Source organism: Rhineura floridana, chromosome 15, assembly GCF_030035675.1.
Source record: "Rhineura floridana isolate rRhiFlo1 chromosome 15, rRhiFlo1.hap2, whole genome shotgun sequence".
NCBI classification, from domain to species: domain Eukaryota; kingdom Metazoa; phylum Chordata; class Lepidosauria; order Squamata; family Rhineuridae; genus Rhineura; species Rhineura floridana.
Genome location: NC_084494.1, coordinates 38,405,096 through 38,419,882, shown reverse-complemented (window position 1 = coordinate 38,419,882; position 14,787 = coordinate 38,405,096). Strand labels below are relative to the sequence as shown.

General features: G+C 45.8%; 1 protein-coding gene across 2 annotated transcripts in view; it reads left to right on the top strand.

Annotated features, from left to right (window-relative positions):
• LOC133370318 (cytochrome P450 2F3-like) overlaps nucleotides 1-14,787 on the top strand; it is a 33,367-nt gene that overhangs the window by 11,074 nt on the left and 7,506 nt on the right. The window contains exons 1-5 of one of the 2 annotated variants that reach the window (XM_061596479.1): nucleotides 7,886-8,188; nucleotides 8,562-8,724; nucleotides 10,267-10,416; nucleotides 12,472-12,632; nucleotides 13,707-13,883. In XM_061596479.1, the coding sequence (XP_061452463.1) occupies nucleotides 7,934-8,188; nucleotides 8,562-8,724; nucleotides 10,267-10,416; nucleotides 12,472-12,632; nucleotides 13,707-13,883 (906 nt within the window). In that variant the 5' untranslated portion in view covers nucleotides 7,886-7,933. Of the gene's footprint in view, nucleotides 1-7,885; nucleotides 8,189-8,561; nucleotides 8,725-10,266; nucleotides 10,417-12,471; nucleotides 12,633-13,706; nucleotides 13,884-14,787 lie in introns of those variants that run through there. The other variant, XM_061596480.1, reaches the window with a different exon arrangement.

Below are 14,787 nucleotides of genomic sequence, written 5' to 3'. Positions count from 1 at the left end.
GAATGACTCTTAGAGAAAGCAGTTTATCTAAGATCACTCCCTGCCCGCCTGCCCGCCTGCTTTGAGATATACGTTGGGAACATCCACCCCCAGGTTATGCCCTTGTTCGCTACCACAGCACCTTTCGTCCAGCATCTGGGCTGAGGGGCACCAGGTCAGAGGGCCTGGCCCCCAGGCAGACTTAAGCCCCACCACACCCCCTCTTGTGTTACCTGCTGGGTTTGCTTCCTTTAAGCCAAGGGGCGACCGCTGCCCCCCAGGCCTTCCCCATCCAGCTGACAGCCTCCCCTCCTCCCAACACGAGGGGAAAGGGGGCTTAGCGTTCTTCATCCCCTGGAGAGAAGATGCCTCTGCACGTCATTTTCTCTCCAAGGGGCAACCCCCCCTATGCCCCCTTTCTGCTTCCTCATGTGCAGCTATCCCCCATTCCTCTTCCAGCACTGACGGAGGTCTTGGCTTCTCCAGCTGCAAATGCGGATGGGCCACCCTCTCCCCAGGCCCTTCCTCAGAGCGGCCTCTTCCCCCTGGCCCAGTGCACCCCTCTTCCGCTTTTACTTCATCCAAGAGTTCTGCCTGCTGGGCGTGGTGGCAAAAGCTCTTTGCAGTGGCTTTTTTGCTAGACGTGGTTGTGCAAATGCAATTGCCAAAGAGAAGCAGCGGCTTTGGGACAAATGTGGCCGGCCCAGTTCCTCTTGAGCGGCTCCAGTGCACTTAGCTTGGATCCGAAGCTGTTCGCTGTGTTGCTCCCTCTCCCACAGCCAGGCCCTCACAGACCCAAAGCTCCAGCCAGGTCTTACTCTCAGCCCAAGAACCTGTTTTGAATGGCAGGTTCGCTTCTCATTTTCCCAGTTTCCACATCAGTTTGCAATTTTTTAAAAAAATAAAAAGTTCTCATGAAAATTCATGAGTATTTTAATGCGAATTTCTCCATGCTATTTTGCCTGATATATACTTTTCCCTTCTATAACATATTTTTGTCTGTTATTTTCACCAATATGTGCATTTTAATGCACACTTTACTCTAGCATTTGCACACCTTCCTTGGCTGGAGAACTGCACTGAAAACACCACAGTTGTAAATTTCCAAGGATGGCTGTGTTTCGATTCACATCTTGTTTTGGGAAGTGCAAATTAGGTAGGTTTGTCTTTAAATGCTATCTGAATCTAATTTCCCCTATATCCCTAGCAATCGTAGTCAGCTCCTTGACACCTGGTATTTCCAGGCAAAGATATGTGGCTTATCAAAGGGCTGAGCCCCAGCACCTCTCTGCTTAATAATTAAGCTCCGAGCTCAGCTGTGTCCATATAAGCAAAACACTCAGTGAGATTTTGGCTGCAGAGTGTGCTGAAAGAATGTGAGGTTATGCAAGGCGTTCCATGGCAACCAGTGCATGATGCTCATTTCGCCAAGTCTGAGGAGGGAGGAGGGGACACTGTTTATCTGAACAATCTGCCCAAGAGCCACACATTTCTTTCCCTCTCTTCTGAATTCCGCAGCTTTCCAAATGCCACTGACCCATGGCAATATCTGCCACTGTTGATGTGATGTTGGAAAATGAGTATCACAATTGCCTGATAAAGAGACTGGGCAGGGCAGGGCACCAGTAGGCCGTGCACGGAATGTGGACATTTCCTTCAATGGCACCTAATGTGCCTAATACAGGAGCCTATTGTTAGAGAATATGATTTGTATGCAGAAGGTTCGAGGTCCAGTCCCAGTTCTGGTGGGGCTGGTAAACAACTTTTCTGCCTGAGCCGCTGCCACTCAGGGGTCCTGTGTTCCCCCAGTTCATCTGATGGGGAGAACAATGTATCCACAGCCAGACAATTGAATGCACAACTGTACTAGATTAAACAACATTTTGCTAATAGGAACTATTAGCTGTCTGAAAGTGATCGCGTTTCTGGCTAGTGTTCTTGTATTGGTAACCGTTCGGCTTGGCTATGGCAATGTGCTGTATATGGGGCTTCCCTTGAAGAGTGTTCAGAAATTTCTGCTGATCCAGTGCATGCTGGTTGCAGAGTTCATATAATGCAGGGTGGCCAATGTGGCACCCTCCATATGCTGCTAGACAACATTTCCCATCACCCCTGACCATCCTTGTTTGGGCTAGGGGGAGGCACACTTCAGGAACATCTAGAGGGCACCACATTGGCTACTCCTGATATAATATCCACACTCTGTGATCCAGTCTATTTCTGAGCTAAATTCAAAGTGCTGGTTTTATCCATTAAACCTCTAAATTATCTGTGTCATGGAGATTTACAGAACACCTTAAATAAAATATATTTTATCCTGTGAAACGAAAAGCAAGGGTGCGTGTGTGCGTGTGTGTCTCGTAGGGATGGAAAAATCTGTCATTTTGGGGTTTCTCAGCTGCCATTTTTTCCAATCTTAAATTCAGTTCTCTACATCTCTGCAGCAGTTTGTGAATTTTTTAAAAAATTCTCATGAAAATTTTCCACATTTTAGTGCAAAATTTCTTCTAATAAATACATATTTATAGGGAATTTTCACTAATTTTTGCAAGCCATTTCTAACCAAATAATGCATTTGCATGTTATTTTCATCATATATTCATTTTTATGCACACTTTCCCCTAATATATGCATTTTTGTAAATACTGGTTTTCGAACTGCATCACAATATTCAAATAAGTGCAAATTTTGAAGGATGGCTGTTTTCGTACCATTATTGCTTCAGAAAGTGCAAATTTGATAAATTCAACTTGAAATACAAATGGAATAGAAATTCTCGCCCATCTCTAGTGTTTAGGAAGGCTGAACATAAGAGCCCTGTGGCTGGATCAGGCCAATAGATGCTTAGTGTGGGGTGGCAGGGCTACAAATTAATCAAACAAAATCTGAACTACTTTGCATAGACTCACCACCAGCACTGAAAGAACATTTACAGGAAATTACAGGCTTTAAAATTTGCCCCAAACATATTAAATATTTGAAAGTTCAAGTGCCACAACAGGGATCTAAAACTTGGAAACTAAACTGACACCCTTTGATCTCAAAAATAAAAAAAGACTTGCCACAATGGACTGCCTTGAAACTAACGTGGCTTGCCAGAGTGGCAACCATTAAAATGTCCATCTTACTGAAACCCTTTTCCAAGTCCTGCCAGTCCAAATCCCATTACAGATGTTAACAAAATGGCAAGCTTTGCCTTCATCTTTTGTACACTTGGATAAGAGACCTAGACATGGGCACATGATTATTGACAAGCAGGCCAGTTTAGGGCCTTCCCCATCTCCTATGGTATGCATGAAACAGCTCACTGGCAAAATATTCTTCAGATGCAGCATGATCCAGATAGCTGTTCATGTCTGCATATGGAGCAGAGGCGACACTGAACAGACTCCAAGCACTACCATTTCTTTTTAACAATAAGGGTTCTCTGCAGGATATCTCAAACCCATTTGCACCTACAGAACTTGCAGTATGGATACAGTGGACCAAGAAACTGGCACCTCCTGTATCCCCATTAATCCCCCTTTGGATTCATCCATTATTTTATAAGAGAGAGAGAGCCCAAGATTTTCGAAAGTGGAAAGAGGCAGGCTTATTTTGCATATGGGATGTGTATGACCGTCATCAACCAATTTCAGGCACTAACGAAACAATTGGGCCCAGGGAATTATATCTGGCTGCAACACTACTGAATTATTCAAATCATGCCAATAAAGAGGTGAAATTACAAGCAACATGGAACTTGACCCCTTTTGAAAATTTGGCATTAAATTCAACTGTGTTGTTATTATGTGCCTTCAAATCGATCACGACTTATGGCAACCCTATGAATCAGCGACTTTATATAGCATCTGTTGTGAACCACCCTGTTCAGATCTTGTAAGTTCAGCTCTGTGGCTTCCTTTATGGAATCAACCCATCTCTGGTTTGGCCTTCCCCTTTTTCTACTCCCTTCTGTTTTTCCCAGCAGCTTCAACTACTAAAAGCTTCAATTCAACTACAGCTTCTAAAAGGGTTCTTTCAATATCATATAATATCCTTATTGATTGACACACCAGTTATTTTCAGTCTTTGAAACAATTATGGGAGGTAGATCTTGGTATAGAAATAGACTAGTCAGATTGGTATAAAAGGGTGGGCTAAAAACCAATGCTATCTCCATCAGGAAAGATCAGGGAGAGCTCATTTAAAATCCTCTGTCACTGGTATTGGACACCAGTCAGATGCCATAGAATATTTCCCCAGCCCTTCCCCTCTATGCTGGAAAGGCTGTGGGCAAATGGGAACCTGGCTCCACGTGTGGTATGTGTGTGAGTTAGTTCAAAAATGTTGGAAGGATGTCTTTAGAGAAATGTCCTTCGTTACTGGACAGGCAATACATTGTACACTGCAATTTGGATTGTTAAACAAAGTTAAATAAACAATCAGTAAACAGAAGGAACTGATCACTTTTTTGCTTGTTGCAGTGAGACAGGTAGTCGGTCAACATTGGAAGCAGTTGGACAACTTTTGTTTAGAGACCTAGAGACAACAAATATTGATAATGGCATTAATGGAAAAATGAACAAAATATTTAAGAGCTTTAAATGGAACTCAAGAAGATGACAACGTTGTTGAAATATGGTACTGCTGTATTACTTATGTGAACTCTCAAGCATTGCACCCTCCATCTCATGCTCACCTGTGGAGAGGAATCCTAGGTTGAGATCATTATTATGGTTTGTCCTGTACTTACCTTTGAATAGCCCAGCTATGATCTGTTACATGCAACTGGGGGAGAAAGAGGGTGGGAGGGGTAGGGTGTTGGGGAAGTATTCTTACTTACCTTGTTTAAAAAAAACAATAAAATACATTTTAAAAGAAAAGAGAGATGTTAGGAGAAAACTCCACGTGACAGAGCAGCGCACGAGGCTTGGCTGTCGTGCCCATGTGTGTGTGTGACTGGAGAGCTATTCGTGCCTGTTGTGCCTCTAAGAGGCTGTTGAGTGGAATCTGCTCTTCTATAGTGTCTGTTTGTTTTCCTTCCGTGTTTGTTTACTAAGTTCTGGTTGTGCAATAGAAATGATCAGCAATAATAATAGCTTTATTATGCATGTTTTGAAAATCTGGACTAAGCTCTGGCAAACTCTTAAGCCTAGAAATATTCGCTCTGCCTGGAGTTTGATATATGAAGTAATTGAATCATCCTTGTGTTGGGAAATAGAGTGGAGAGGTTAAGGCTGATCTTAGGGGGAAGGCGGAAATGTGTCACTATCTTCTTGCTGCTAAACAGGGAGGGAAGATACCTTTATTTTGGTGTTCTCACCCCTCGTTGCGTTGGGAAAATGGCACCATCACTGGCTTAGAGAGTTGGCCACTGTTGGGCAGCTCTTGCCTTTTTCCTCTGGAGTTGCCATTATATGGTCACTTAACGTTTTACACGGAAGTTGCTGCCGGCCTCTTGTCTTCCTTCTCCTCCCATCTTTTTTCAGACTGGTTTGCAGTGATCCTCTTCCCCACTCCCTCCAGTAAAGCTTCATGTGCTGGCCCCTCCCCTCCCCCCAACAACTACCACCAGAGGGGATCCTGATGATCCATCTTGCCCTGAAGGAAGGGTGCTGATGGGGTGGCAGCAGCAGAAACAACTTATCCTAAACCAGGCATGGGGAACCTCATGGCCAGGAGCCAAATATGGCCCTCCTGACCTCTCAATCTGGCCTTGGGGACTCCCTTCCCAGGCAACGTCCCCCCCTCAGGCACACACCCCACCAGCCCTTCCTGAGCATTTTTTGTCCCTTCTCTTATGTGGCCTTGAGCTCTGATAATATGACTATTTCCTTGCCTGGATGGAGGACAGAGAAGGATGTATGTAACTTGCAGTGACTCTCCAAGGTTTCAGGTGAAAGCCTTTCCCTGCCTTACCCAGAGAAGCCCAGGAATGAACCTGGGACCTTATGTGTGCAGGACACAAAATAATGGGCTCAAGTTGCAGGATGCCAGATTTCGGTTGAAACTCAGCAAAAACCTCTAACTGTTAGAACAGTGGAACAATAGGACCAATGGCCTGGGGAGGTGGTGGGCTCTTCAACCCTGGAGGAATCCAAGAGGCAGCTAGATGGTCACCTGCTGGAGATGCTTTCAGTTGGATTCCTGCATTGAGCAGGGGGTTGGACTCAATGGCCTTATAGGCCCCTTCCAACTCAAATATTCCATGATTCTATGCTGCCAAGCAGGCGTACACCCCCTGCCCTAAGGTACTTCCATTCTAGTTTTGCCTTGTTGTAATGATGTGTGGTCAGGTGGTTTTAGTTAGATGGTATATCAGTTATAAAAAGTCACATTGCTAAAATCTTTTGCTCATTTATGTATTTATTATTTGATTTATATCCCACCCTTCCTCCCAACAGGAGCCCAGGGCGGCAAACAAAAGCACTAAAAACACTTTAAAACATCATAAAAACAGAGTTTAAAATACATTAAAACAAAACATCTTTTAAAACATTTTAAAAAAGCTTTTAAGACATCTTTAAAAAAAGGTTAAAAATATTGTTTTTGTAAAAAAGGTTTAAAAACATATTAGAAAGCAATTCCAACATAGACGCGGGCAGGGATAAGGTCTCAACTTAAAAGGCTTGTTGAAAGAAGAAGGTCTTCAATAGGCACTGAAAAGATAACAGAGACGGCGCCTGTCTAATATTTAAAGGTAGGGAATTCCACAGGGTAGGTGCTGCCACACTAAAGGCCCGTTTCCTATATTGTACAGAACGAACCTCCTGATGAGATGGTATCTGCAGGAGGCCCTCACCTGCAGAGCACAGTGATCGACTGGGTATATAAGGGCTAAGATGATCTTTCAGGTATCCTGGTCCCAAGCTGTGTAGGGCTTTGTACACCAAGACTAGAACCTTGAACTTGGCCCAGTAGCAAATGGGCAGCCAGTGCAATTCTTTCAGCAGCGGAGTGACAAGTTGGTGATACCCTGCCCCAGTGAGCAGTCTCGCTGCCACATTATGCACCAGCTGCAGCTTCCGGACCAACCTCAAGGGCAGTCCAACATAGAGCGCATTACAGTAATCCAGCCTGGGGTTTACCAGTGCGTGGACAACAGTGGTCAGAAACAGCCGCAGCTGTCTTACCATCCAAAGCTGATAAAAGGCACTCCTAGCCACGGAGGTCACCTGGGCCTCTAGCAACAATGGATTCAGGAGCACCCCCTAGACCTGCATCTTTCAGAGGGAGTACAACCCCATCCAAAGCAGGCAACTGACCAATTATCCGAACTCGGGAACCACCAACCCACACCACATCCATCTTGCTAGGATTCAGACTCAGTTTATTGGCCCTCATCCAGCCCACCACCCAGTCCAGGCAGTGGTCCAGGGCTTGCACGGCCTCTCCCGATTCAGACGTTACAGAGAAATAGAGCTGGGTATTGCCAGCATATTGCTGACACCTTGCCCCAGATCTCCTGATGACCTCTCCCAAGGGGTTCATATAGATGATGTTCAACCGCATGGAGGACAAGATGGTACCCTGCGGCACCTCACAGCACAACTGCCAGGGGGCCAAAAGACAAATCACCCAATGCTATTCTCTGGAAATGACCTTAATCTGGAAATGATAGGACTTAAACAGTGCCTCCAATACCCATCTCACCAAGTCGGCCCAGAAGGATACAATGATCATTGGTATCAAAAGCTGCTGAGAGTAACAGGGTCGCACTCCCCCTGTCCTTCTCCTGAGAAAGGTCATCCATCGATTCAGTCCTTGTTCAGGCCTTGCCTATGAAGCTCACCAGCAAACTGCTGGAGTCCTCTGCCCTCTTGCTCTGGCATTATGCAACCACCTCATAGTTGGCACAACCCTGTTCTTCCTTGCGGTGCCCGCCTCTTAAATAGAGCAGGGTTTGGTTTCTCAGTGAGCATACTTCTATCAGCAAACATTTGTCATCGTCATTGGGCATGAAACCCCAGGAATGAGGCAGGCTGGCATCAGAACCCAAGCCAATGTAATCTGCAGGAGCTTTTCTGAGTTCTGCCAAATGGTCAGCATGGAGTTCAGCACAGCGACGGCGGTCCTTTTGGCTGCCTGCCTTTTCTGCCTGCTGTTGTTCTTCAAAGGGAACAGGCAGGGCAAGAAGGGGTATCTTCCCCCAGGGCCTCGCCCACTACCTTTTGTGGGCAACTTGCCCCACCTGGATGCGAAGAACATGATGAAGTCGCTGTTGACGGTAAGGCTGGTCTCTGGTGCCTTTTAGCTAAATGCTACTGCTGCTGCTGCTGCTGCTGCTGCAGTCCTTCTGGAAGAAACATTTTTGCAATCAAGTTGAGGGTAAGAGAGAGGCAATCTTAGGGTGCTGGGTGTGAATCTTGTGATTCCTTTTCCACAGTTGGATGATGGAGAAAGTTCCTAAGAGGAGTAGCAAACAACAATCCTAATCAAGCTGAGGCATGAGGACCCATGGGTGATCTTACCCAGCTTATTAGCTTGGATGGCTTTCTTCCAGGGACACAATATTTGTGGAAAAGATTGGATCTGATCTTTCTGTACCTTGTGGTTAGAGCACATGGTTAGATCATCTCTCTTTCTTCCGTCTCCTCTAGCTCAGCAAGAAGTATGGCTCAGTCTACACCATCTACTTGGGCTCCCAGCCATCCGTGGTGCTCTGTGGGTATCAGGCTGTAAAGGAGGCGCTGGTGGACCACAGCGAGGAGTTTAGTGGACGTGGGGACTTGCCGGTGTTGTTCCGGTTCACTCAAGGAAATGGTGAGCATGCCTGTCTGCTTCCTCTGTTTCTGGAGGGCTCTCTGAGAGGTTGTTAATTTCTAAAAAGAGAGGTGCAGAGATGGAAAAGGTGCAGGAAGGGACAACTAGAATGAGGACCTCCCCGGTGAAGAAGGAGACAGCACTGGAGGCATTTTAGTCTAGGCCAGCCTTTCCCAACCAGCGGGCCACCAGGTGTTGTTGGACCACAACTCCCATCAGCCTCAGCCAGCATTGCCAATGGTCAGGAAAGATGGGGATGGTGGTCCAGCAACACCTGGTGGCCCACTCGTTGGGAAAGGCTGGTTTAGACAAGAGGTGATTAAGGGTGATGTGCCATGGTAGAGGCATTAGGGGTGGAAAGACCGGCCAATTTCGGTTCTCTCAGTTGCTCACTTTTCCAATGTTAAATGCAGTTCTCCCCATTTCTGCAGCAATCTGCGATTTATTTTAAAAAATCCTCATGAAAATTCTCCACCATTTTAGTGTGAATTTCTCCAAATAAACACATTTTTGTAGGCAGTGTTGTTGTTATTATTGTTATTGTTATTATTGTTGTTATTGTTGTTGTTGTTGTTATTATTATTATTAATAATAATAATAATAATTTATACCCCGCCTTTCGGCCAAAGGCCCTCAAGGCGTCTTACAAAGAAAAATAAACACAAGTATTAAAATACATCAGTGTTGACAAAGGGACACATTTTTGCAAGCCATTTCTCATCACATCATGCCTTTTTGCATGTTATTTTCACTCCTGTATTCATTTTTATGCACATTCCCCTGATATATGCATTTTTATAAATATTGTTTAGTTGGCGAACTGCATCCCAAAATTCTAATGAATGCGAATTTCTAAGGATGGCTGTGTTTCGGATCTCATTGTTTCGGAAAGTGCGAATTTGATAAATTCTGCTTGAAATGCGAACTGAATCGAAATTCTCACCCGCCCCTAAGAGGTGTATAAAATGAAGGGGAGAGAGACATCTTTGATCCCTCAAGAAGCCCTGAGATGTAGTGACTGCCAGTGTATGTAGTGAAGGCCCTGAAAAGATCTGGAAAAATTCAGAAAAAAGCAATGTTTTCCCCATTTTTTTCCAGGAAAAAATTGGACAATTCAGGAAAAACTGGGGGGAGAGTGGAGTTGCCCTCCCAATGTTTCTGTTGCTTTTCTGGACCTTGACATCTCTAGTTGCTGGTAGGTTAGATGGCTTCAGAGTGGGATTAGAGAAATTTGAGGAGGAGGAGAGCCTATCAATGATTGCGATGGCTCAGTGAAACTTCCATGTTTAGAGGTTGTCTACCTCTGCATATCAGTTGCTGCACTGAACAACAGCAGGAGTGGGCTACTCCCTCTAAGCCCTGCTTGTGGGCTTCCTGGCGGCATCTGACTAGTCTAGCCTAGACGGGCCCACCTGCTCTCCCGGTCCAGCAGAGCTCTGCTGATGTTCCCAGGTTCTTAAGGGTTCTAACAGCTGATGCCTGGAGATCTGCCTCCTTGAGTGATGCCTCTGCTAACCAATGCCTCCTCTGTTCCCTTAATAGGAATTGCTTTTTCCAATGGGGAGAAATGGAAGGTGTTACGCCGTTTTACTTTACAGACGCTGCGCAGTTTCGGGATGGGTAAGCGCAGCATTGAGGAGCGGATCCGGGAGGAGGCGCAGTGCCTGGTGAAAGAGCTTGCCATGACCAAAGGTGCGTTTGCATGCGGCTGTGGTTGATTGAGGCAGAGAGGAAGGTTGAGCATCCTCACATACACACTGGTGAATGAAGTTCCAGCATTTGAGTGGCTTTTAAACGTAGCTCCACCTTGCTTTTGTAATAGGTAATAGGGCTTTTTAGTTTAGAGAAAAGGCGGGTCAGAGGAGACATGATAGAAGTGTATAAAATTATGCATGGCATTGAGAAAGTGGATAGAGAAAAGTTCTTCTCCCTCTCTCATAACACTAGAACTCGTGGACATTCAAAGAAGCTGAATGTTGGAAGATTCAGGACAGACAAAAGGAAGTACTTCTTTACTCAGCGCATAGTTAAACTATGGAATTTGCTCCCACAAGATGCAGTAATGGCCACCAGCTTGGATGGCTTTAAAAGAAGATTAGACAAATTCATGGAGGACAGGGCTATCAATGGCTACTAGCCGTGATGGCTGTGCTGTGCCACCCTAGTCAGAGGCAGCATGCTTCTGAAAACCAGTTGCCGGAAGCCTCAGGAGGGGAGAGTGTTCTTGCACTCGGGTCCTGCTTGCGGGCTTCCCCCAGGCACCTGGTTGGCCACTGTGAGAACAGGATGCTGGACTAGATGGGCCACTGGCCTGATCCAGCAGGCTCTTCTTATGTTCTTAGGTAATAGGGCTTTCGTCCCATTAGAGAAATCTTATCAACAACAACAATCTTTATTTACAGTCAACCGACCACCAATACAGAGCATAGTATTAAATATTAAAAGATAAAACTGCTTGATAGCAGAAACTGTAACAAGCAGAGAACAGTCCAATTAAGTTAATTGCCATTCACTATCTTACCAGGTCTGGTTAAAATGGCCAGATTCAAGAATTTTGCCACTTGCACAGTGATTGCCTTATCAGAACCCTGGAGTAGAACAGTCAGAAGAGACTCAAGGGGGCGGCCTAGGAAGGACTGCGTAACTGGGTATATTAGATCTTTTGTGGCCCCTTCATAGTATCTACAATTCAACAGAACATGTATGATAGTGAAATCTTATCAATTAATCAAATTTGTTTTTATCTGTCAATTGATTGGTTAATTAATTCAAACTGCATCACTTTACATATGATCAGCACAATAGTGTTGAAGAAAAAAACAGGCTTTCCTTGCTTTCCAGATGTGTTTATGTCACAGTGGACATAAGCGGGATGGGCCTTCCTACAGGAGAAGAACAGAAGATGCAGATTAATCTGTATTCTTACTTTATGCTTTTAATTGGCTGATTTTTTATTTTTTAAAAAATCTACTCTTATTCTGGGGGGGATTTTATTGGTAGTGGGCATTTTTTTGGTGGAAAATGAAGTATAAATGGAACAAACACACAAGTTCCCTCCTGTGTGAGAGTGGGAGGGGGGAATGCTCTTCCACAAGTGCTTTATATTAAAGATCATTTCATAAGTACCTATATTAAAAGTACATATTTAAAATAATATGTTGCCTGATTAATCAGGAATGCCATTTCAGTTTATTAAGAAGATTTTTGATCAAACTAATTGAAGGATGCAGCCCGAAGAATATTCTGCACTGAATATTATCCATCCTGGGGATATTAAAGATGGCTTTTCTTCCTAACAAAGAGCAATAGCTCTTATTAATTAAATTGTGTCTTCCAGAGATACTGAATCCCTCAATAAATGCACCTTTCTGGAGTTTTTGTGAAATCCCCCATTTATTTAATAAAGTAAAACATTTCGTAAAAGCCAGTTACGCTGCAATCCTCTGCACGTAGCCTTCAAAGAGGAATTGAATGTTTGTTCAATGGGGCTTACTCCAAGATTAGTGTGCATAGCAGCCTTCCACAACGTGACGCCCTCCAGATATTTTGGACTACATCACAGCCAAGTTGACTGGGGCTCATGGGAACTGTAGACCAAAACATCTGGAGTGCACCAGATTGGGGAGGGCAGGCGATGTATACGCAGCCTTAATCAGGCAACTGAGACACCGGCCGCCCAAACACTCTTCCCCTCCCTTCCAATCCCATCCTGCTGTCCCTAAATGTGCCCTTTTGCCACTACTTCAGGAGAGCCCTTTGACCCCACATACATCATTGGCCTCGCCTTCTCCAATGTCATTTGCTCCATCATCTTTGGGGATCGGTTTGACTATGAGGATGAGAAATTCCTCACTTTGATTGGGCTGATCAATGACAACTTCCAGCTCCTCAGCTCTCCCTGCGCCCAGGTAAGTCCCGATCCCTGTGGGTAGAAGGCACACGCGTGGCTTGTGCAAGTATTTCCTCCCCCTTGCTCTGTGACACAGACTCTGAATGCTGCATGGAGAATGGGTGGAAAGTGAAGGGGAGGGAGGGCAGAGCTGACGGCTGGGCTCTCCGCCTCAGTGAGAGGCCTAAGGATGCCGTCCATGGTCAGGCCACGATGTGCAGGCTGGCACACAGCACCCCTCCTCCTTTCCTCCTATGGCTACAGCCATCCCAGCCCCATAAGCACACCAGAAGTGCCCCCCTGCGTCAGGCCCAAGGGGGCCCATCTGGCCCAGCGTCCTGTTCTCACTGTGGGCAACCAGAAGCCCCAAAGGGAAGCCCATAAGCAAGCAGGACCTGAGCGCAAGAGCGCTGTTCTCTCTGCCTGCGATTCACGGCAGCTGCATTCAGAGGCATGCTGTCTCCAACAGAACACAGTCATCGTGGCTAGTAGCCAAACATCACTTCTCTCGCTTCTATTAGCCTCTGAAGGGGCTACTTAGTGCAAACAGTAGCTGATGCAGGGTGGGTGGCATTTGGGCATGGAACTGGCGTGGTTCCCCATTCCGAGTCTTGATCCAGATCGGAGCTCTACACTGCAGGTTTTCTTTCCAAATGTGGCATGGGTCACCATGCAGTTTAAACTGGGTAAGCACTGTTTTCAAAAGTGTACTTAATGTGCAGTTTGGCCCTTCAAGGGAGTCTCCTCCTCATATTCCATCACAGCCACGAGAACAGCCTCTTGACTTAAGTCAGCCTTTGCCAACCTGATGCCCTCCAGATATTTTGATATTACCACTTCCATAAGCCCCAGCCAGCTCCAAAGCATCTGGAGGTCACAGGCTGGCAAAGGTTGACTGAATCCATCTATGTTGCTCTTAGTGACTGCTTTGCAAGTGCAAAATTTTCAGATTTATTTATTTTTTAGTCAAATTGTGGAAGGCCGGCTTTCCCCCCTCCCATTTGCGTTCACACACAAACGGGCATCTGCACAAGCACAAAGGGTGCCACTCCAGGCCTTCCATCCTCCTCCTTCTTCTCATTCCCCAATCTAGATGTACAACATTTTCCCCCGCATCATGTATTTCCTGCCTGGACCCCACAACCAAATTTTCATCAACTTTGAGAAGTTGCGTGCCTTCATTCTGGAGATAGTCAAGACGCACCAAGCAACCCTGGACCCCAACTGCCCCCGCGATTTTATTGACAGCTTCCTGATCAAAATGCAACAGGTGACCATCACAGCCTGGGGGAGGAGGGCGTCAGTCCAGGTCTTAATCGCACCACTTAGTTACCTGCTTGTTCTCATCTGGAGCTGGCAGCGAAGAAGGGAGGGCTCGAATTCCTGGCTGGGTTCACCAGTGCCACTTCCTGGCAGCTCAATAAAGGGCGAAGGCGTGCCCTTTGCCATGAACAAAGGATTCCCTGCCTTGCTGGGGGTGTGGCGTACCTTGGAGATAATCTTCATGTCCCTCAGATGAGGCCAATAGGGGTAACCCGAGCATCATGCTAAGTAGTAATCCTTATATTTGGGACCTGTTCAAATATTGAAAGGTCTGGCGTACTGCAAAGACCTCCCCACCACCACCACATGAAATGTCTCCCCTGGGAAGGACAAACATGAAGCTAGATCACTATAAGTTTGAACCAATGCAAATCTCCAAAGAATACAAACCCTTAAGAATCCGTAAAACATATTTTACGGCTGTGAAGATAAAAGGATGCAAACAAACGAGCACCCTCTGGGCGCCTCGAGAGGAAACATCCACACATTTCTGCATGTGACATGGCACATGGCCAACCACTGGCTAGGCACATTAACCTAGGCACATAGGAAACAGACTTATACTGAGTCAAGCCATTGGTTCATCTGGCCCAGCCTGTTTACACTGACTGGAAGCAGCTCTCCGAGTTCTCAGGCAGGAGTCCCTCCCAGCCCTCCCTGGAGATGCCGGAGATGGAACTTGAGACCTTCTGCATGCAAGGCAGATGGCCTCCCGCTGAGCTACGGCCCTCCCCTATAAGAACCACTTCCTTCGTGACGCATTTTCATGTATAATATATTTAGTTAAAGCATTTTTATTCTGCCCTCCATTAAAAATTCCAGGGCAGCTCAGAACACACAAATACCGACGC